Here is a 24,939-nt window from a genome sequence, read left to right as displayed (position 1 = left end):
TAAATAAGTTCAATTTTATTTTAAAATGACTTGTTGTTGTTGAGGTCATGATGAGATTACGTCTTTAAGATGTAAACTATTTTTTCATTTTATATTTCTTAGAGTAAAATGATTGGTTTTTGCCTGGGACACACTGGGTGTACATGATCTAAAACAAGTACATAATTTCGATCAGTTTTGGAACATGATCACGTGACCCCTCTTTGCGTTTTAGAATACATTATAACCTTTGTTTTGGAGAGATTCTCAGTGGTAGTTGGGCTCTTACATTGGAAGTTGTATGTTGTGCTGTTTGGAGTTATCTCAAATTACTTGGATTCAAAAGAATACATTCTTTTCGTTCCTGAACATTACGTCTGTCATGTGAAATTCTTGAACCAAGACATCTCTTACAAAAAGTTTTTCAGATTTCCGGAGCCGGAGTGTTATTTCTTGTTTCTACAAGGAACTGAAAACTTCAACACTACAGATTACAGCATACGTCATCGTCTTCCATCTTTGGCTCGACCTTGAAATAATTTGAACATTTTTTATTAGGACTTCTAACAATTTTATTCCTGAATTATTCTTGGATTATTTTTTGATTTGATTCTTAAAACCGTAAGTTCATATTTTTCCATTTTTACAAAATATTTCGAGGGAATTAAATTATTATATTTTTCAAAACTTGTTTTCACTATCTTTTTGTGTTACTGTTTATTCGAGTCTAAACACATAACATAAGAACTGGAGGCTCTACCGGGATTTTCTATTTTGGCTAGAATATTTTAAAAAACTTTGCCTTTTGAAATTTAATTCCCCTAGGTTTTTAAATCTTTAGTGAAGTCGGCAAGCTTGTTCTAAGATGTCATTAAAAGTAGAAATCTTTCTTTCAAATACTACCAAGGAACAATTAGAACTATTAAAAAAAAAATGAATTGATTCAACGTGCCAGGAAATACGATCTTTCTGAGGTAAAGGTTTCCCTAACGAAGCAAGAAATAAGAAATATTTTGGTTCAGTACTTGGTAGAAAAGAATGATTTGGATAAAAGTGCTGTGGTGTCGATCAATAAGCCTATATCAGGCTTTGACAACAAAGTAAAGGAATTATAATAAAAATACAAGATGGAATTGGAGTTGACGAAGCTGGAACTTCAGAAAGAAAAAGAAGAGAAACAAATGCAGTTGCAGTTGGAAGAAGAAATAAAACAAATGAAATTGGAGAAAGAAAAGAACAAATGTTATTACAAAAGAAGAAAAAACAAATGCAATTACAATATGAGAAAGGGGAAAGAGACAGACAGTAAAGAGAGAAAGAAAAACAGATGCAAATGCAGTTAGATAAGGAAGAAAGAAAGAAAGAAAGACAAATGCAGTTAAAAAAAAGAACAAATGCATTTACAAGCGGAAAAAGAGAGAAAGAGAGTTAATATCAATGCATAATGAAAGAAATGGAAATGGCAAATGAAAAGCACATTCATACTTCAAATCCACATTTAAGTTTTGATCGTGCAAAGAATATTAGATTAGTGCCCCCTTTCAGAGAAAAAGAAGCAGACAAATACTTTACTCGTTTTAAAAAGTTTCTGAAAATTTGAAATGGCCAAGGGAGCATTGGACGCAGTTATTACAATGTGTACTCACTGGTAAGGCTAGTGATATTTTCAATTAACTGTCAGATCATCAAATTGGTAATTATGATGTGTTTAAATAATGCATCCTAAGGGGTCATGAGTTAATCCCTGAAGCTTATCGGCAAAAATTAAGAAACTATAGAAAGAAGCTGGACAAACTCATGTCGAATTTGCTAGAGAAAACAAGCAGTTATTTGATAGATTGTGCTTAGCCAAGAAAGTTGAACAAGATTATGAAAGTCTCAAACAAGTTATATTACTTGAAGATTTCAAAAATTGTGTCCATAGTGACATTAGAGTTTATCTTGACAAGTATAAGATCGAAACCTTAGAAAATGCTGCTCATGACGCTGACAAGTTGCTTTATCTCATAAAGTTTCTTTTGTAAATAAGGCTTCTACTCAACAGTTTTCTGGCAGAAAATTATTTCAGCCTAATACAAGCCCTTCTAAAACTCAAACTGGCACAACTTCTAAAAATCAAACTTTAGAGAAGCTTGCTTCAAGATCCTTGTCTCTTCCTACGTGTACCTATTGGAAGAAAAAGGACACGTTATTTCTGATTGCTGCAAATTGAAAACAGGCATCAGAATCAAGACAGACCTATTCCAAATGCAATTATTTCTAAGAGGTCAATGTCACAATCATGTATTTAAAGCAATACATCTGTTGAGTCTAATAAACCCCAGTCTGATTTCATTATGGAGAATTATGAACCATTCATATCAAACAGTTCTATATCACTCTTGGGTGATTTGTCCAATCCTATCTCTATTAAAATTTTAAGGGACACAGCAGCTTCTCAGAGTCTCTTATTGTCAGATATTTTGCGTTTTTCTGAGAAGTCTTCTTCTAATGAGAATGTTCTTATTCAGGGAGTAGAGTGCGGCTCTGTTAATAATCTTTTCCATTGTGTAAATTTGTCATCAGACTTAGTATCAGGACCCGTGACATTCAGAACAGTCTCTTTTTACCCGTCGAGGGCATTCATTTATTACTAGGCAACGACCTAGCTGGAGATAAAGTTATGGTTAATTCACTTGTAACTGACTAGCCTTTCTAGGATCAGGAAGTCGATCCAATTGAAAATGAATTCCCTGAATTATTCCCAGCTTGTGCATTTACCAGAGCTATGGAGAGGAAAGCATTTGAGAATGATGTTGATAAGGAAAGTACTCCTTTATGCCGAAACATGTGTTGAAGTCACTTTCGCTCCTTGTTTGGATTAATCAGAAGGTATTGATCACAGTTATCCTCTTTTAACTACTCATTCATTTTATTCTGATCAGGGTGATAAACGACAATTACTTTTTGTCAAACAGGAAAAATATCCTGAGATCTCCTGTTCGTTTCAAAAGGCCATTAGTGAAACTGAAGCTACTGAAATTGCTGTCTATTATTTCATTAAAAATGTAATTCTTATGAGAAAATGGAGACCTCCCTAGGTACCTGCTGATGACGAAGGGTCAGTGAACTATAAAATTTTAGTTCCAGAACCTTACGGACAGGAAATAATTAGTCCGGCAGATTAAACTCCATTGGCCGGTCATTTAGGGATCAATAAAATTTATTACAAGACCGTAACTCACTTCTATTGGCAAAAAATCAAAAGTGATGCTAGTAAATACTGTAGATCTTATCATACCTGTCAAATGATATAAAAACCGAATCGGAAAATTCCCAAGGCTCATCTACATCCTATTCCTGTCTTTGACGAACCATTTAGTAGAATTATGGAAGACTGTGTTGGTCCCTTACCTAAGACATAGGCAGGTAACCAATACCAGGGGAACTTTCCTTGAGGAATATAAAATCTAAGATAATAGTAAAAGCTTTGATAAAGTCGTTTACTGAATTTGTCCTTTCCAATTCTATCCAATCAGGTCAAGGGTCAAATTATAGGTCTGGACCTTTCCAGCCTATTATGCTTGAATTTAGCATTCAGCAATTTAAGTCAAAAGTGAAATTACTATTTGACAATTTGACAGAACCAAAATGGAAATAACCTTTGAGTTTGGTAACAATATAATTATGACTCTCTTGCTCATTCTTCGAATTTTTCTTCAGATTGGATATTACAACAGTTACAAGATTAATAAGAACATAAATGTGTTAAATTATAATATTAGTGCTCATGGTATCTAAATAAATTATAGGGGTACCAGTAATTTCAAAGAGATAACCAGGTCAAACATGCAATTAATTTAGCTTTACCTGTCCCACTCAGTGAAGATTTAAATGAAGGAATATCATCGGATTATACTGATATTTGAGAGACAAATCTTCGTAATTCAGAAATTATGAAAGATCTCGACCAGAAACTTTCACAGTTGCAAGAGATCAAGAAAGAAATAACTTAAACAGTTATTATTTGAATATGAGCACTTATTTCCAGATGTTCCTACAAGAACCAACAACATTTTCCATGAAGTTAAAATTGTAAATTCTAAACCTGTGGAAAAACATCAATACTTGATGAACCCTCTCAAACAGGAATACTTGAAAAAAGAAATTAAATATTTGATGGGGAATGATTTTATTGAGTCCATTAAAAGTGACTGGAGTTCACCATGCATACATGTTCTAAAACCAGATAAAACTTTCTGTATTACCCGTATTATAGGATGGTTAATAGTGTGACAAAAACAGATTCATTCCCATTACCAAGAATCGATGACTGTATTGATAAGATCGGGAATGCCAATTATGTCACCAAATTTGAACTTCTGGAATGATTTTGGCAAATTCCACGAACGGAAAGTGCAAAGGAAATTCCGGCATTCGTGACTCCAGATGGACTTTACCAATATAAAGTAATGCCGTTTGGGATGAAAGGGTCGCCAAATACATTTCAACGTCTCATGAATATGATTACCTCTGGTCTAGACAATTGTGAATGTTACATAGATAATGTCATCATCTACAACAACACCTGGAAAGAACATTTAGCAAGAATTCGGAAATTCTTTGACAGGCTCACAGTTGCATGATTGACATTTATCTGAAAGTGGGTTTTACTGTGCTAGTGTAACTTTTCTAGGACACATCGTTGGACATGGACAACTTAAACCAATAGATGCTAAGGTCAAGGCTATCTCTGAATTTCCCGTGCCTGTAAATGAAAAACAACTGATGCGATTTTGGGGTATGGTTGGATACAATCGAAAATTTTGTTCCAATTTTTATATAATTGCTGAACCCCTGGCAAATTTATTGAGTAAGATAAACAAGTTCCTTTAGACTGGAAAATGTCAAGAGGCATTTGACAATTTGAAAGCCATGCTTAAAAGCGGTCTAGTTCTTACAGCTCCAAATTTCAGCCAATCTTATAAATTGTCTGTTGATGCAAGTGATATTGGGGTTGAAGCAGTTTTAATTCAATGAGGTGAAAATGGTATTGATCGTCCAGTGTGCTATTTTTCTAAGATATTAAATAAGCACCAAACAAATTATTCAACAGTCGAGAAGGAATGTTTGGCTTTGATATTGGCATTATAACATTTTGAAGTTTACTTTAGTTCAGCTCCTTCTCCGATTATTGTGTTTAGTAACCACAGCTCCCTTACCTTCATCGGCAAGATGGAAAATCAAAGTCAATGACTACTAAGGTAGATTTTGTTGTTACAGGAATATAATCTTGACATCAGGCACATCAAGGGAAAATATAATTTAATATCAGACGCATTTTTCGGTCTATAACAATTATTATTTCATGTCCACTGTGTGTAATTTATATAAGTTATTTTTAACCTCATTTATAATTAGTCTGTGGTAAAAAGCTTTATGTATCAACCTTTCTTTATCTTTATGGGTGAAGTTTAATGTATATTTGATTTAATTATATCTGATTTAATCTATATATATTTCAATTTAATTGTTTGTTTGTCAGTTTTATTTTTTTAAATATTTTTCATTACATGCTATTGTAATGTAAATTTCTTCGCTGGAGATGACACTTTTTCCAGAAAATAGTTTGACTTTGACTGTTCGTTTTATAAACACCAGATTTTAAATTAGTAGCAACCATGTAAATAAGTTCAATTTTTATTTTGAGATGACTCGTTGGTGTCGAAGTCACGATGGCACTACGTGTTTAAGATGTAAATAATTGTTTTTGTTTTTTATTTCTTAGAGTAAAATGATCGGTTTTCGTCAGGGTCAGACTGAATGTACGTGATCTTTAACAAGTACATAATTTCGACGATATTCTGGAACATAATCATGTGGCCCCCTTTTTGCGTTTTAGGATTTGATATCAGCTTTGTTTTGGAGAGATATTCTCAGTAGTAGATGGGCTCTTACACTGTTTTGCTGTTTGGAGTTATTTTCAATTACTTGGATTCAAAAGGATTAATTCATTTTTTCCCTGGAAAATAGCGTGTTTATGTGAAAGTCTTGAACAAAGATAGTTCTGACAACAATTTATTTGATTTCCAAAATCTGAGTAATATTTCTTGCTTCAACACTACAGATTATTGCATACGTCATCGTCTTCCGTCGTGGATTTTTTGTCGGGACTCGAACTTTGAACATTTTGTTCTTATGACTTCTAAAAAAAATCGTGGATTATTCTTGGATTACTCTTGGGTTTGATTCTTAAAGCCGTAAGTTCATATTTTTTCATTTTTACAGAATATTTCCAGGGAAATAAATTATGATATTTTTCAAAGCTTGTTGTTTTCAGTCTTTCTTGTGTTACTGTTTATTCGATCATAAACACGTAACATAAGACGATATAGCAAGTAAACGGTTTATAATCACTTCTTGCAAAAAAAAAAAAAACGTTATCATATTTAAAGAAACATTTAAATCTACGGAGGTCATATTCTATGTGACTGAGAAACAAAACAAACAGTTATGATAAAAGAACCTGATGAGATCATTCCGGGAGAACAACGTGATAATTATCACGTTCAGGTAGAAGTATTTGATGATAGGACATGAGCCAAAATAAAATCAAACTTAAATACCGATATTGGCATAAAACGAGAGAGTTTCTAGTACGATAAACAATAATCAGCCAAGAATGAAAGAAAAAAGAAAGGTGCTAGGCCAAACAACGCCAGACCAAGCTTTGCCAAGGGCAGGAAGATTATCACCGATGCCATATATGAGTCGGTTCACCCCTACACAACTTTCATCTGAACCTCCAAAAAATATGGTTATCCACAGATTTATTATATACCAACCATGTCTATGACAAACACAACTCTGCTCTCAAAATCTAACCAGGTCACCAGCGAGACCCAGATTTCATTGACAACGAAGCTGAGTACGAAATCGCGTTGACCACAACTTTCCCAACTTGAGAGCACATACTAACGTTTCCGATGCGGCATCGATGCGAGCTCATTTGTGACGCTCACCATATCGTCAACGAAATACGTCGACTTTTTACCGCAAACAACCACACAGCGAGTAAAATTCCAGTTCAGTCTAATTAAATCACGGAAAAGACCAAAATCACGCTCGCGGAGGGTTAAAGTGAGGACTGCAATGTCGACAATACATTCGATCGCTTCTTAGTTTTACATGACGTCGGTTCGCTGCAAATGCCGTTAAGGATGGAGATGTTCCAGTGAACATCAGCAACATGAATCGTTTACTCATTAACTGTTGGATCACCAAATGGTCTTATGATACATGCGGCGATTGCAGCTTAGTGATTTATAGGTTGTGTCCAAGAAAGGCACGTGGCTCTTTAATGACCATACAATTTTTTCCACTGATTTTTTATGCGGTCAGTAATTCCCACAGTATTTTCACTGTGACCATGTCGATTACGAATCAGTCCGGACAACCTGTGCTTTTTGACAACGAAGGGGTCACGTTTTATCTCCATTCAGAAAGTATAAACCCATCCAGACAAGTACAAACGTATCCAAACAACTGTACAAAAAACGTGTTTTGCAGTGTATAAAGATAAGACTCAGGAAAATTAAACGGAAAACAATCATAGGAGGAGCCACTTTAAAGAACAGCAGCAACATATGTCCGCAGTTGCTGGTACATCCCCATTGTCTCCAGCTCCAGCGTATAATGACTATGCAGAATGACGCAAATGATGACGGGGGTATGATTAGCTCGCCGCGCTAAGATGCTAACGATGTATCCATTGAATTTGTTGACACATGAGAGTTTTATATAACCACGTTGTATAATATTTTTATTACAGTACACTCCTGATTATTATTAAATTGTTCTATTAGAATCACATCGATTAATCGTCTAGGAAATACGGGTACCTATAGTACATTGACCGAGGGTTCCATGAGATAAACAAGCAAGGTCTGAGGGTTTTCGAAACCTGCGACTGAGATATTAATGTATTGCCGCATAAGATTTTTGTCACAATCCACGAATCCCTTCTTACGGTAGCGTCAGCAAGAGCTTTTGGTGTCAACGATGAATATCATTTGTTAGTGACAGTTGAAGTGTCTTTGAATCTGCGACCTGTAAACCGAATAATCAAGTCGTGGAGGATTTTAGTCGTAACATCGCCACCAGCATGTTATTGTTCAAAGACCAAGCTACTGGCACAGATGTATGCAGCCAAATAAATGCAACCGAGGTCATATTACTAAACGTTGATCCGGTGTTTACTGCTGCTACATATGATGCCATTATAAACCCGTTTGAGTCAATAACGATCCAACCGAATAAATTATGCGTGTATACGTTTACAATGAAATATTAGGAGACTGATTATCCTTCGAGGAATACAAAAGTAATAGACGCGTGATCATGGTAAGTGTGTTGTCATCGAGACATCGAATAGAATCGGATCGAATTTATACTACAGTTGGACAAGAAACAAGTGTTTAAGCAGCTCAATAAAGTTTCCATTAATTTGTTTCGTGAGGATGAGCGTGTTAACATTGTTTATCCTGTAGAAATATCAGAACACACACCGTCAAAAAACACAACTAAAGTAGAACTGATATACATTGGACAGAATAATGACCATGTACACCACTGTTAGATAAAAAAAACTTTGCATGGATCCGGCGACCTCAGGAAATATGATGACCATAAACTTGATAACACGAAAAACATTCTGCCGGATATGCCTTAAAAGGGTCAGAAACGAGCATTTGCTGTGGAGAGGTAGGTCTTTCGATATTTTGGAAAAACTAAGTTAACCTCCATTGGTTGGGTTCGGTCACATGAATAGGTATTTCGAAATATTAGATTGATTTTTAAAATCAATGACGTGGGGTATAATGCGAAATAAATAGTCGCAATAGGCAAAGAAATATGCATATAAAGTGTGAACGGAGCAATAAGATTCATTCTTTTTTTGAGTCATTCTTTGTTTCTTCTTTCATGTTGTAATATCAAGTCTACTGATGTGTTTTATGTTGTACTTATATATTTGTGAGAGGAAAAACATTAATTTGTAAATTTCAATAGAATGTGCTCATTGGACTATACCATTACTCTGGAACTATTGTAAATTATTCAAAGGAGTGATGGACAACGCCATTTTGAGAACGTCACCATTCATTGCCAAATCTGAAATTTGCAATGAATCTTTACAGTCGTTTGGATTTTAATAGACCTTTTCCAGGATTATGTTGTATTCACCTCATAATACAGTAAGTTCCCTTAATATTTTCATTTATAACTTTGATAATTCATTTTGTTAAAGTTTTAGAAACCTTGATGTTGCTTCTTTCTGTTATATAGCCAAGAGAGCATTGGACTATTACTACAGACTGTAGTTATTGGTAATACACGTGAAGTTTATACTTTATGTTTGTGTCTCGAGGCAAGTGCTGAATATGAGTTGGGCAAGTAATGTATCTTGAATGGTCATGCATTGGAGCATGAGGCATATATACGCAGGTTTAGGAATTGTGATAAAGAAATTATCTAAACGCATTTCGAGTTTGGTAGGGGAAAAAACTGTTTGATAGCTGGTGTACTTCTAACATGATGAAGAATATTCCAAACTTAGACAACTAATATTAATTGAAAAATTCAAGAACTGCGTCCAGTGTGAAGTTAGGTTTCTTTTGGCAATCCTTGATCCTCTCAGCAGATGTTTAGTAAGAAACCTCCTCACTCTCAAGCAAGTACTTACACGTTTCAATCTGGTATAACCGATAAGAATCAAAAGTCTCATAAGTCTTTTTACAAATTCATATCTCTTCCAAAGTATGCTACCTATTGCATGAAACTTGGGCACGCTATTTATGATTGCTTTAAGTTAAAAGAGAGACAGAATTAAATACAAATGTTCTTATTTCTCATAGGTCAAGATCATGGTCTTGTATTGAAAACAATAAATTTGTTAGATCAAACAAACCCCAGTCCGATTTTTGTGTAGATAATTAATAACCATTCGTGTCGAAGGGTTCTATATCCCTTATTAGTCATTAGGCTAATCTTACTCCAGCTAAAATAGGAAGGGACACAGAAGCTTCTCAGAGTCTTTTATTATCAAGTACTTTGCCGTTAGATTAAAAGTCTTCTTTTTCTCAGAATTTTCTTGTTCATGGAGTAGAATGTGCTTTTTTATTTAAGGTTCCACTCCAATCTGTTAATTTAACATCAGACAGAGTTTCGGAACCAGTGACTATCGGCGTTCTATGAATATTTTGCCCATTTAGGGTGTTTATTTATTGAGGAGAATTTGTTTGTGGTTAGTCTACTTGTCACTGAATAACCTTGTTGGGGTCAAACAGTTGTTCCTTTGAAAATAAAACCCTTGATGTATACCTTGTTTGTGCTGTTATTAGAGCTTTGGCAAAAAAGTTCTTGAGAATAAAGTTGATCAAGTAGTTATTTCTTTTTGCTGACACAGGCATTCATCAGTCCTTTGATGAGGTCACTCCGGTCACTGTTACTAATCAATGAAAGATATTGATCATTGTAATCTCCATGTAACCAATCATTATATTGCTTCTAATCAGGGTGAAGAAGGAAAATAACGTGTTGTATAAAAGGAGAAAGACCCCGAAATCTCCTCCTTGTCTCAGAGGACTATTAACAAAGCTGACCCCGCAGTGATATCAACTTTCTAGATTTTTAAACTAATAAGATCCTTATGAGAAAAGTGTGTCTACATAAGGTATGTATGACGAATGTTCAGTGAACAATCAAATTGTTATTCTTAAGTTGTACAGACAGGCAATTCGTAGTTTAGCTCATTAAAACCCCTTGGCTGGTCATTTAAGAGTCTATAAAACCATTGACAATATCTTACATTAGCTTTTATTGGCCGTTAACTAAAAGTGGTGTTTCTAATTATAGCAGATTTTGACACAATTGTGAAATGGTAGGACAGTCCATTCAAATGATACCTAAAGCTTATTTATAATCTATTCCTGCATTTGACGAGTCGTTGAGGAGAATACTGTTAAACTGTGTAGTTATCTTACCTAAGACCAGACCAAATAATCAATATTTATTGACCATAATGTGTGCGTAAATATGGTTTCCAGGGGTACTTTCTTTACGGAATATTAAGACTAAAACTATAGCCAAAGCCTTGATAAAGATCTCTACCCCTTTCGCCATCACAAATCCGTCAAATCTGATCAAGGTTATAATTTCATGTCAGAGGTTTTCCTACAAGTTATGTATAAATTAGGTATCCAACAATTTAGGTTATCTGCTTATCATCAGACGTTAAATAATTTGATAAGGTTATATTGCTTTAGCACCAGAAACAATTGTGGCGAAGGTATTCATTTATTGCTGTTTGCTCTTTTAAAGTCATTGATGTTTAGCTTTTTAAATGTATTTTCTGACACACTGTTCGTTGACAATCAAGTTGCTGAAAAAAAAGTTTGTTTTAACAGATAAATTAGAGATTAATTTATTTGATCATATGGGGCCCCGAATGGCCGATTAGTCTAAATTACTGTCCGTTAAGGATCACTGCCATCTCACCTCTGTCTACGTTGGTTCGAGTCTAGGATTCGGCCAATGTGAGTATGTGAGAAAGCTTGCCAGTAGCTTCTCGTGGGTCGATGGTTCTTCTTTGGGTTTTCCCGGGTTCTTTCTCCACCATTAATAGTGGCCGCCATACATAGCCTATCGTGTGCTGAAAAATAGCGTTAAACCCCACAAAAACATCAACAACAACAACAACTTAATTATTTCACTGATTTTAAATACAAATTGGCAATAGCGTATGACATGTCTAGAAATAATATCCAGTCTACACAATCAAGAATGAAAGTAAGGTAGGACAAGACTTAAAAAGAAAGAGCAAGCATATCACCTTGGGTGATACAATTCGTAGTCTTTCATCCATACCTCCAAACCATCTTCAGATTACGTTTTATGGTATCGACACTTTATGAAGGCGGAAATAGAAATAGTTAAGCCATATAAATCATAAATAATAAGGCATGTTAATCTAAATCGTTCTGTAAATCATTCAATTCATGTAATTATTCATGTCCCGCACAATGCCGATCTAACTGGTGACGTACAACCGGACTGTGGTGACTTTGCTTGAAACAATCTTTAAAATTCTGAAATGTTACAGAATCAAAATCTAAACTTTTGATATCGCACCTTTTATAATTGAAACAGAAATAGAATATTTGTTTTCTTTATTGAACCAAGAAAAAATAACTGAAGCCCGCTGTGCAGTCTTGTGCCGAAACCAGATAAAACTTTCCGTGTGCTAAATGACTACAGAAAAGTAAATAGTATCACCAAGACAGACTCATTTTCCATGCCAAGAATTGATGACTGTATTAACAAAATTAGAAATGCAACAAATGTCACCAAGATTGACATGTTGAAACAATTCTGGCAGATTCTACATATGGATAGAACAATTTCGGTTTTGAAACTCCAGACGGACTTTACCAATACAAAGTGATGTTATTTCGTATGAAAAACGTCTCCTTCAACATACCAGCGCCTAAAAACATGATAACCCGTGGTAACGATGGCTGAGATGCCCATAAAGACAATAGTACTACAAAGAGCGTTTCCTGATAAGATCTCCTAGAACGATCATGAAATTTTTCTTGCGACTGAATTATTCAAATTTGACAATTAATTTAATTAAAAATGACTTTTGCTTAGCTTATGTCACATTTGTGCGACAAATTGTTAGAGATGGTCAAGTCTTCCAAGCTTGTGTAATGTAACGTTAAACCTATCTTTGAATTTTCTTTGCCTGTCAGTATAGGAACTGATACGAATTTGGAGTATAGGTGGACATTATGGGAAATTTTGCCCAAATTGTTTCATAATTGTTGAGCACCTGACAAAGTTAGTGAGTAAAAAGACCACATGTTATTGATCTGACATGTCAGGCTGCGTTCGAAAAAGTAGAGGGCACACTTAAAGGTCGGCCAGTTCTTTCTGCGCCAGATTTCAACAAATCGTTTAAAATAGCTGTTCATGCAAGTGATGCTAGGATGGTGGCGTAATCATTCATAAAAATAAAAATGGTGTGGATCATGCAGTGTGTTACTTCGCTATTTAGACAAGCACTAGAGACATTATTATACTATCTAGAACAAGTGTCTGGCTTATAATTATGGCTTTACAACACTTTGAAGTGTATATTAATTCTCGTCCTTCTCCGATTATTGTATTCAGTGATCACAAGTTCCTAACTTTCATCAGCAAAATGAAAAAAGAGAATAATCTGATACACTTGAATGTTGAATGATGAATTCTGCATATCAAGAGGAATAGAACATTTAAACGAAGATGCAGTTCTGTATTTTTTTTACACATATTTGTATATCATTATACATCTTCCTGTGTAATTTATTTAGTATGATCATTTGTGGTGAATGAAAAATGAATTGCATAATTTTCGTTTCTTCAAGGGGGAGGTATTATGTATATCTGGTTTTTTTTGCAACTCTTGGTACGTGATTTTCCCTAATTTTTTAAATTCTTGAATATAAATTATAGGCAATAGCTGGAGTTTGTGTAAGTGCGTCGGGTCTATTGTTGGATATTAAAGAACGTAACATTGCATCATATCCATAAATATATTCTTCCATAACTTAACAGTTACTAATTATATAATTAGTATTAAGTATGTTTACGACAGGAAATATCTTAGAAGAATTACACAAATTTACATCTGCTGTGTTTCTGGCTGCATGAATACTATTTTGAAATATTAGAATGGGCAATAAGGCCTGTCACATGGGGTTTATTGCGACTTATTGTCGTAATAGACTCTTGATTGTGTATGTAATGGGAGAAATGAGCAATCAGATTAATTTATATTTTGCTGTCATTGTTATATATTGTGTTCATGTTGTAACATCAAGTCTGCAGGTGTGTTGTATGTTGTAACTGATCATTGTCTGAGAGAAAATCATTTATTTGGACTGTTCAGTGGGAATAAAAAGTTCTCTATGGAAATAATATTATTTAGGAACTACTGTGAATTATGTAATGGAGTTCTGGACAATGCCAATTTCACAACGTCACGATTCTTAGCGGAACACTATATTTCCAGATATGAAATTTATATGAACCTTTTGATTCTTTTGGACTTTACGAAAGCTTTTCCAGGATTATTTTGTATCCATATCATAAGACTAAGTCCCTCTCAGTTTCATTTATAGCTGTGATATTTACATTATTTGCTACGTTCTACAAAACGTTTTCGTTTTACTTCTTTCTTTTACTTAGTTTATGCCCATAGGGTCCTAGAACAGTATATTATTGTGTGATCAACTAAATCGTGCTAAGTTGTTATAACGGTATACTCTACGTCCGCCATGACGAAATGTCCACACTAGCGCATGAACACGCAGATGCTGTCGGAGAGAAAGTGACGTATTTACTGGCTGAATTGATATTATGCGAGACGACGCGATTGAAATTATATCAGCATTATCAACAGTATCCTAATATTTTAACATACATAGCCGATCTTTATTTCAATATGTCGCGCGTAGCATATTTTAATAATCTTTTCTTTCACTCACCAGGAACAAATGACCCGCTAAAGGTTATTGAGTTCAACGCTTTTAGTTGGTTGGTCGGGTTGTAATGAGCTATGACAGGACGATATGACTTTACGTCATCAATTATTTTCAATGTATAATAATATATAAAATCACCATAAATGCAGAACTTTCCAGAAATGTTTACCGGGATAATAAACGCGTGTATGCTTGGATTGCTTTTCCATGCTTTTACAAATGAATGTGATTATTGCAGCTGACACACCTGCATAACAATTTGCTGATTTTAAACATCTGTTCTAGCGTCTAAAAGTTTTGTTTTCTTCTAGATAGTAAGCGATTACTGGTATCATCCTAAAAATATCCATTTCGATTTTGTTTGCGGTTCATTTCAATATCAAGCCAAACGTTTCAGGCGATCGTGTCTCGCGAAGATATCGCTGAATGGATATTACCATGACAAGATTCTAGAATCTCATCCTTGTCACCAGCTTCCTGCATGCTTCTGATATTGAATCAGAACAGTACGGACATTCATTTACTGTTCAGGCATGACCCTAAGGCACTCCTCGGATACAGTATTCTTAATTGCCCATAGATTATACAATGATCCTTTGTCTAGTTAATAATCCTTCGTGTTTTTATGTATTATTGTGCTAAAAGAACCATTGTCCAGTAGTAGATACTAGACTGGTACTGACCACACTTTGACGACCCACGCTTGACATGAATAACGATAATGCAGTCGTAGATGTTTATGCGACCCTTAATATTTTCTGAATGATGATCAAAAGGAAATCACCTTGTGTGGCTATACCCGCCTTATTAAATAATATTAGTATTATCTCCCGCTCTGTTGTAGCTTTCTGTGTACGCAGTTTTGGATGCACCAATGTATGTATGTATGCATGCATACATGTGCGTGTTTGTGATTTGGATTTTTGACGTAGCTTTAACAATTTTTCAGTTATATCGCTACGATGTCTGCAGTGTGGCAGCATACAGTGATGCATAGCACTGGGGCATCCAGTCGCAGATGTGTAACATGATAACCCACCCAGTCACATTATCCTGACACCAGGCCGACCAGTCCTAATTGTAACCTCTTAATGCTGAGCTGTTAGTATTATATTTGTAAGTCTTTGGTATGACTCGGTCGGAGATCAAACCCACGACATCTAACCACTCAGAGAGCTACGACGAAACATGTTCTTAATGAAGTTTAATTCCAATAACGTCATGTATGAAACAATTTGCAAAAAGATTTCAATATTGGTATAATCTTGCCAATGTTTTGTTTTCAACCAATGGGTATGTTCTTTTTGCTAACTGCAAACACTAAATCAAATTAAATAAATTAGTCATACTTGGTATTCAGGTTATGATGTTTGTATATATACATATGTATGCATGTATGTATGCATGTATATATATATATATATATATATATATATATATATATATATATATATATATATATATATATATATATATATATATATACAGAACAAAATATGTAAATTACTCTGTCGTAGCTCTATATAGTGGTACAACTTCTTTTTGAACCATGATGTTGTTCATTGACACTTTTGCAAGCCTTCTGTTAAACTTTCTTCACTGACCCTAAATTATTGAGAGTATTCTTTCCGACGGACCTAATGCGTGTGCTCAATAAAATTTTGACAATGAATGGACGTGAACTTCATCTATGATATTAATGTATTCAGTTATGAGTGGGGAAAATGCATGGGGTCCGTTTCACTAAAGTGAGTAAGCTTAGCGTGACATATGTTTAGCGTAAATTAAGCAAACGACCTTGCGTAAGCAGAATTTTCCCGTTTCACTAACCTTCCGTAAACTATGCATTAACGTAAACACTCGCTTAACGTTAAAGGATACCAGAAACCAATACTATAGCAGAAAACCTTATTCTGAAGTATCATCTGCGACCGTAATGCCAATATTAAAACAGTGGCCTATATTCTAGAAGCTGAATTTCCGTGACCTCGTATGCAAAATTTCCTCGCCTATTCGGTTACTTTCGGGATGTGACGTCATAGTAGCGACTCCAGCAGCCCAAATGGGAGTTGCCAGAGTAAAAGTCAATACCGTTCTGCGTTGCTCACGAGTGTAATAGAACATTAAGAAAAGTCTGTGGACAACATATTTTTTCTTTTCCGAAAGATAAAGGCATAATGAAAGAATGGATACATTATTACAAACGAGTCGATTTCAAAGAAACACCATACAGCACTCTGTGCTCGTTACGTTTCTCAAAGGACTGTTACGAGAGGAATTCTGAAAAAATGGCAGCTCAAGGATACGCAAATGCTAGGCTTAGACTAAAAGTTGGCGCTGTTCCAGACATAACGTTTAATACTTTAAATCCTGGGAAAAAAGCTTTACGTGCGAGTCACGAAAATAGGCAGAAGGCCGAGTAAGTGACCACAAAATGCAACAATCAATTAACAGATCTTTTTTCTACACCAGCAGTGCTAAAAATAAATCTGATAGCTCGACACCCTGGGCCCCTCTGGTTTTAGTTCCGGCCCATCCTGTATTCAAAGTGAGGTGCCCGTCAGGCTTATCGAAATAAAAATTGTTTGCCTGAGGAAACTTTGATCGCGCTGGTGAAATGAATAAATGTATTTTCAAGATGTTGACATACATGCCTTAACACGGCACAATCTAAATCAAATCACTACTGCCCGAGGTAAAATTTAGATATGATTTTAATCAAATGTACGCTTTGCCAAAAATAAGATTCTAAACCTGTCGTGTTTCGAGAAAACACAATTTTCAGTAATCTTATAATTTTTTTTTTACAAACTTAAAAAAAAAAAAATATTGTATACATGTAGTATGTATAAACGGTAATCTGCAATGATTGGAACTGATATAAAACTATTCTTTGGGCAGTTTAAATAGCAATGGTTAAAAAAAAGAGTTAAAGTTTAACATTAAATGCTGACAATATAAACTGGGGGCGTGGGGGTGACTATTGACTCAACCCCTTGCCCAAATGTGCAAGCGCCCATGGGATCTACCTTTTCTCCATGTGATACGCCTTATTATTCCACCGGGACAAGCCCATTTTGCATATTCTGGTCAGCTTTGGCTAAATTGCAAAATAGCTAAAGTTTTGATTTAAGTACGCAAACAATAAAGCCGGTGTGACTAATGAACATACTCCTTATCATTGCATTGATCTTATGAAAAGGACTGAATTTCGGACATACTTCAAAGAAACCGTGTTCGACAGTGTGTGTATGTGTAAGCACCAGCAATTGATTGCCAAATAAACGATGCCTATTTTGTTGTTACTTACGATGCCATGGACTGCAGGTTTAAGTCTTAATGCTTGCAACACTGTTTGCTGAACAAAATATTTATTCAGAATTAATTCTTTAGGGCCACATATACTGCACGGTATATTTTGTTGTATTCCTTGTAATTTAATCATGGTAATTAAACTTTACATATACGGTAGAGGAAGGTCAGGTGTTAACTGGCCGAGTTTCTTTGGCGGAAATGAAGATGCGATTTTGTTTGCAGATAAAATTTCACAGTGATCATTCATTTAAGCTAATTGGTGACAATTTTATTCTTTTAGTTTTTTTATACTATAGTACTGTTGTAGTTGTTTAAAAACATCTGAAAATTACTTGAATAATGTTTAATTTTCACGTTCTATTCACTGAAGAAGAAAAAAAGAAAAAAAAACTGTTGTGAGATAGTAATTATTTCATCCAGTGCTCGATTTAGACGTGTTTGAGTGTGATTTGAATTTTTAACGTAGCTTTAACAATTTTTCAGTCATATCACTACGATGTCTGCAGTGTGGAAGTTTAGACTGTGGATTGCATTCGTTATATCTATTTACAAATGGTTTGGGGTTGGGGTGCTTTTTATCTGACAAATGAAAATTGACAGACATAATGTAATAATCGGAACTCCCTGCGAACAATTTAGAGATATTACGAGATCGGGGTAGATGAGGAAATACCCCCCAAATCGGAGGTTTTTCTCCTGGCTTGAGAGTTGACAGGTATGAATTGTCCGGGCTTTTGGAATTTCAGTCAGAGCTTGAGTTTATTTAAGTCACCAGCCCGGGGCCTGTGCCTAAAAAAAATATTTTAGCACTGGCCAGTACAGTACATAAACTAGTATATCAGAGTGCAGATTCAAGTTTTAAATGTGCAACCCAAATGTGGTCTCCTTCCGTCTGCCTCGCTCGCCAATGTTTATGTTTGTATTCGAGGACTGGCTAGTATTGCGTCATGGTACAACGTGATCTGTCGGCTCATCAAACCTCGGAAAAACTCGGCAATTTACGGAATCGTGGTATCTTCCATGCATTAAAAGCACTACTCGCTTACGATATTTAATTTATAAACATGACAGTCGAATTAAAATCTGTAGAGAATTCAATACGTAAAAGGAAAATTTTGATTTCTAGTCTCCTTTAAGGCAGAGAGCTTGCTTGCGTTAAGTTTTGTGCAAGGACAAACGGCCGTTTTTATCATCTTCGGACTTACTCAAAATCAAAATATCGTTCAAAATTTGAGAAACCATTGTATGTTCCGGCACAGATAACAGGTCCTCGATACTTTGGATGACCTATTTTTAATACCACCGTATCGCTTTCCAAGAATTATTATTCTCAGCTGATATATACGGTGAAAGACAAACGTTGTGATCTCAACCACTACCCGTACACTTTCAGGTTTGTATTTTGCCTCATCAGTTCATATTTAAATATGACACTCTGAAATATGTACATGCCCATTGAGAATCTACTTGCGCGCATGTGTGTGTGTGTGTATGTGTGTTTTGAAATAAGAACAAGAACTTGAAACAAAACCATTTAGACGACAAAATTAGAAACATGCCAAAATTCTTTTCAATTAGCTTGCCGTTTTTCGTTATATACATTAACTCTCACATCTGTGCGTCTTGACACTCGATAAGTATTGTCTCACCATCCTATCATTTTTTCGATGCATTGGTTTTAACGTACAAGAAAGGACCACATACACGTTTCCCTGCATTTCCGAACACAACATTCTGCCTCAGTGATGCATACAGATACATCATACAAAATGAACGTAATAAACAGTTAGATAATGTTCAAAATATATGCATATTACTAGGTCAATAATGATCATTGGAATTTTTGTTATAAATTCTTTATTTACAGAACAAAAACACTGAATTTCATTTCAGTAATTCCATCTTACACAAAATATTTTGGGTGACACAGAGAATCACGATCTTGTGTCATCAAAATTTCTTTTTTCAATTGAAACATTTTTCTCTCAAGAATTTCCAACATTCTTCTAATGTTCTTCTTTGTGAGAACATTTATATTTTGAAGTCTCCATTAGTCTGTTATTGTTTGCCTGCTATGGTATGTACGGCGTATCTGGGAATCTACACATGGAGCTAAATAATTTAACATTGATTTGTGTAGTAAATATTGAAGATAAATAATTTCCAAAGAAAACTAATAACAATATATTATTATATGATAATATTAATCGGGGACGTTAAGGCACAACTATTATGATATGTTTTACAATGGCATCAATAACTATGATGCTTATAACATGGATGTTGATACATAAACAACAAAAAATATATTTCATACTGCATATACTACATTGTCTTCCATTTGCTGTTATTTATCCATTGCTCACTTCACCTACTTTTACACAGTTTTTTAGTAAACTTCTGTATTTCTATGTCCATTGTTCGTTTTTATGAACCTCGTTCTACTTGTTTGTATTTAGTCTGTACTTTTAGCTGTAACTGTAGTAGTGGGGCTACCCCGCTTGTCCCCGACGATTTATTAGACCGTGAGTTTACCTCTGACATTATGGTTGTTCGTGATTGTGATATTGTCCTCTATGAGGCCGTAATTCGTACAGGAAGTTAACATCACTAAAGACACCTTTCTTGTCTCCAGTCGCTGAAGAGTCATAGGAATAACCCTTGCGGCAGATACTTAAGATGCGATGATTTATCTGATTTAGGCACACTTCTGAGAAAGGCTCACTTTGCGTAAGTTACGGCGGACGTAACTTCTGACATTGTTTGCAAGTGACGCCACTTTTAGTTAAACGATCCCATGATGATTTGGCAAGTTTTAAAGAATAGGTATTAAAACCTTTAAAGTTTTCAAATTTTTTCAGGACTACACATAGACTAACCTGTGAGCCTGGTCATTTTGTAATGTATTGTATAGCAGCATCCATATATTATACGTAAATAGGAAACGCCTACTTTTGGGCGAAAACGTATGCTCGGATGCGAATATATATATATATATATATATATATATATATATATATATATATATATATATATATATATATATATATATATATAATCCTAGACGTAGGTAGGTAAGTACAAAATTAAACATAAATCCAATTATCCAACCATACACATAAAGAGAGTAATTATTAAAATTATTTGGAAAGAATACTAGCTAGGTTGATTAGTAAGTAGGAAGTTCAATTGGTAGTTGGTAAAAGAGGTGAAACAATCAACGTGAATCCACTTGTCCAACCATGCACATAAAGAGGGTATCTATTAAAATGCTTGGGCTAAATGACAAAAAGAGTCTCTCAAATAATACAAGCTGTATTTATGCAATACATATAATACATTAAGTCAAACGAACTTTTCTTCAATTTGTTTGATACGTGAAAAAGTCATACATTTTGTAAACGTAAAAGGTTGAGCCGATTTTTATATAATACGTAGATTACATGCTTTCCAATATTGTATTTTAATTATGATGGGTAGGCTTAAGGAAAAGATGAATTCCTGATTTGATGAAGTAAATATCGTCAAAATATAATATATAAAGATGCATGCATATATAAAAGCAAACTATATATAACCCGTCGTTGCACCCGTAACGTTGATACTTCTTAATTAATTAATCCCAGTGTATCTCAGTCTTGTTTGGCGGACCTGTAGTCACCCATTACTAAATGGAAGGTTCCATATACTGACTTAAAATACGATCTGACTCAGTATGTTCTATACGCGTGGCAAAATATGTGGAATTGATTTTTAGAAAATTCGACGTAGAATAAATAGTTTCCCACCTAACTTCAACCTGATATAAAATACATGATATAAAGAGTTCAGGAAATTCGCTGAAAACATTCCTGGCTATACATGGAGTAGAAATTGGAATTGTTAATATGGATATCGATCTTAATTTAAAAATAGTAAATATTGTACTTCAAAGTGGCATGTTCTAAACTGTACAATCAGTACTTTATATATCTGGCCAACCTGATCTGAGGTAGATAAATCGATTTTGCCATTACAGGTCATGCAACATGATGTTTGACTATTATAGACACTGTGACAAAAATGATGAACAATTCATTATATCATAAGACACATGGTATGAAGGTTTAATTATAAATTTATTCTTCGTTTTCACACAAGAAAGCAGTATGTAATAATGTCGACTGTTGTGCGATACATATATCTAAACTTGATTCATAGCTAAAGTGAAATATAAGTTGAAGAAAAATTGCCACTGCCCTTTCGTGAAGATGAGTAGCAGCAAAATCTTAACAGTTTTACTTATTTTAAGAGTTGTTTTTCATTTGGGGTATTCAACCTATACTCATACCCTACAGTGATGAAATATACATCCACATCAAGTCTTTATATTAGTATAACCACGATACTGGTATCGTCACTCTATGTTGCACAATGTGTTCCTATGTTTCACTGATGGAATACACCCGAGTATTTCAAGTCTAAATTTTATCGTTATTTAATATTTGTCATCAGATTTAAGAAACATTAACTATTGAATGCTGCATTATATGTACATATCATATTCATGTACACATTACACATCGATATGGTTACATCATTTGCATACAAAAGTTGACTAGACAGCTAAGATTTCAAATTTAAATAAATTTAGTGTGCATTAAAACCATAGCAAAGTGATTTTATACACTGGAACATTTCATATATGAATCAAAACGGATTTTAATGGATCGAAGCTTCATAGGATTGTCAATTTGCAAATAATCTTCTCCAAGTCATTTGGTGACTATACACGTACAGATAATTTGCATTCGCATTATGTGGTTTGATCACTGTGACTCCTGGGTGTGCAATAACTGGAATTACCTTTCTAGAGATTGTAAACAAGTGAAATGAATAATTATTTATAATTAATAATATCAATTTTGACCTTATGTCCGGTTTTGAGTGAAACGTAGATCTTTAGTGTGCGTGCTAAATTATATTTTTTATAAACAGCAACTTTTAAAATATGGTTTTGTGCACCAATGCCAACTTGATAAATGATACACGTACTAAGTTGTTCGAAATGGTCATTATAAATTGTGCAATATAATATTGTGTCAATTCTTTAATTGATCAGTTTGTATTTTAATGACACTATTTCATGTGATTTGTTTGCTCTTGCATGATAAAACTTTCGAATAATATCATGAAATACGTTGTGTGAATATAAAATACAGTTGCCCATTTATATTTATATAAATGCAATCCATAATCTTCAAATTTCATTTATTTTTCTTCTTTCAAATATATAACGATACGTCGAAATAAGTAAACGTACAAATGAACTAAATTTAAAGCGGGAGAGAAATAAAAAGGGAGACAATTGCAGACTGGAAATAAATACAGCATAACAAGATAACGTTCAACTGGATGACATCTGCGTAACATCCAAAGCTGAGAAGTTGACTAATTAATCTGGATTAGCGGAATATTCCTGTAGAAATGTTTTCTAGTGGTTTGATTGAATATGTCATAAAACCAGTTCTTTTAAGGTTTTTGTTTTTGGTTTTCTTCTTCCATATATATGGTACACCAACATCATTTGCGTAATATTAGAAGACGTCAATGCCAAGGTGATTTCCGTCGAATTCATTCAAGCAGTCTTTGATACATAGTTGTTTACAAATATTCTCTTCTATACTCAGTAACGCAGGCTACATATGATCTCTAGTATTCATTATTTTATATAAATCTGAAAGGCTTTAAAATCCGTACTCTTTTTGTCACATTTAGTCTGATTGAGTTGGTTAAGGTTGAAAGCAAAATAACTTGTTGCTGAATATTCCCATTTTCACTAATATTTCGTTTGGAAATGGACGTGTCTTCATACTGGATTGCTCTCAGTCAAATATGGTAAATTTCTGTTGAGTACTATTTAAGAATTTGAATGTTTTATTCTTAGTAACGTGGTCCATGTTTGATGGCATCATGGAAGGAAGTGATGTTATAATACCTTTGTTAAACAGGTATCATGACTGTTAGATTTTGAGGAAAACACTGCAAGTTGAACCTTGCATAGGTCTTCTAAACATAAGGCATCTTAAGGTTCGGACGGGGAACCAAATTCACGAGGGAATGAGACACGAAGGCACGTATCGTCATTAGACTGACGACCACAGGTATCTCTGTTTACCAATTCGATGGATATGTTTAATGCAGAGCTAATGAGAAAAACAGAAACAACTTATCTATTAAACTATGCATGATATACTAAAATAAGAAAGCTGAAACAACGGAATAAAGTAGAGGAACGATGTGTTTCTACATGACCCTTGGTGAAAACCTACAACAATTTTGTTTTGGAAACCTCATTCTTTTCGACAAATTTAAAATGTACAAGACTAGTAAAACAGGATTTAATCAATATTGATTTCCAAACCCTTCTTAGAAGAATTTAAATAAAAAAATAAAATAAGATTGAAAATTTAAAGTATGTATATTCCAAGCACAAATGTTCGGAAAGGAAATCTGAAAATTTGCAGTATTGAAGATATAACTTAATTAGCTGGGCTATGTTTATAGGCAAAAATACAGTTTGCACAAATTAAGATATACGTTGTATACACTTTATCATTCAGTAACAGTTATAATGCAATGAAGATATTATTTTTATGGACAATAAGAACGAGAACGTTGGACAGGGAGATAAATGTCTTTTCAGAAGTTGGAGTATGTTTCAAACTTCTTAATGTACTGCAATATGCATTCGTGGCAAAACTGGAATTGTTCCTAAAAGGAAAACAAAAAACAAACAATCTTAGTAGTAAACACGTCATAGAAGAAAAGAGAAATTACGCAATTCGGAATGCATTATTACATGTTATTGTTGACAAATGATCATTATGATGCACACATTTAGTTATAATCAATCGAAACAAGATAGATAACGCCTTGTGTGCATTTCATACCAGTATTATCTACGCGTATACCTACCTACCTACCTACCTTCATACATACATACATACATACATATACATACGTACGTACGTGCGTGCGTGCATGCGTACGTACGTACATGCATACATACACATACATACATACATACATACATACA

The 24,939-nt window shown here is 34.3% G+C and overlaps 1 protein-coding gene across 1 annotated transcript in view; it reads right to left on the bottom strand.

The window, feature by feature from the left end:
* Window positions 1-21,163: 21,163 nt before the first annotated feature.
* LOC149798401 (receptor-type tyrosine-protein phosphatase alpha-like) overlaps window positions 21,164-24,939 on the bottom strand; it is a 611,129-nt gene continuing 607,353 nt past the window's right edge. The window contains exon 30 of the mRNA XM_089963598.1: window positions 21,164-24,614. Coding sequence (XP_089819724.1) covers window positions 24,543-24,614 — 72 coding nt within the window. The 3' untranslated portion in view covers window positions 21,164-24,542. The remainder of the gene's footprint in view (window positions 24,615-24,939) is intronic.

Source organism: Sinohyriopsis cumingii, chromosome 6 (assembly GCF_028554795.1).
Source record: "Sinohyriopsis cumingii isolate HCF-2022 chromosome 6, ASM2855479v2, whole genome shotgun sequence".
In the NCBI taxonomy this organism is placed as follows: Eukaryota; Metazoa; Mollusca; class Bivalvia; order Unionida; family Unionidae; genus Sinohyriopsis; species Sinohyriopsis cumingii.
Note: the sequence above shows the minus strand (reverse complement) of the source record. Positions and strands in the feature narration are given on the sequence as shown.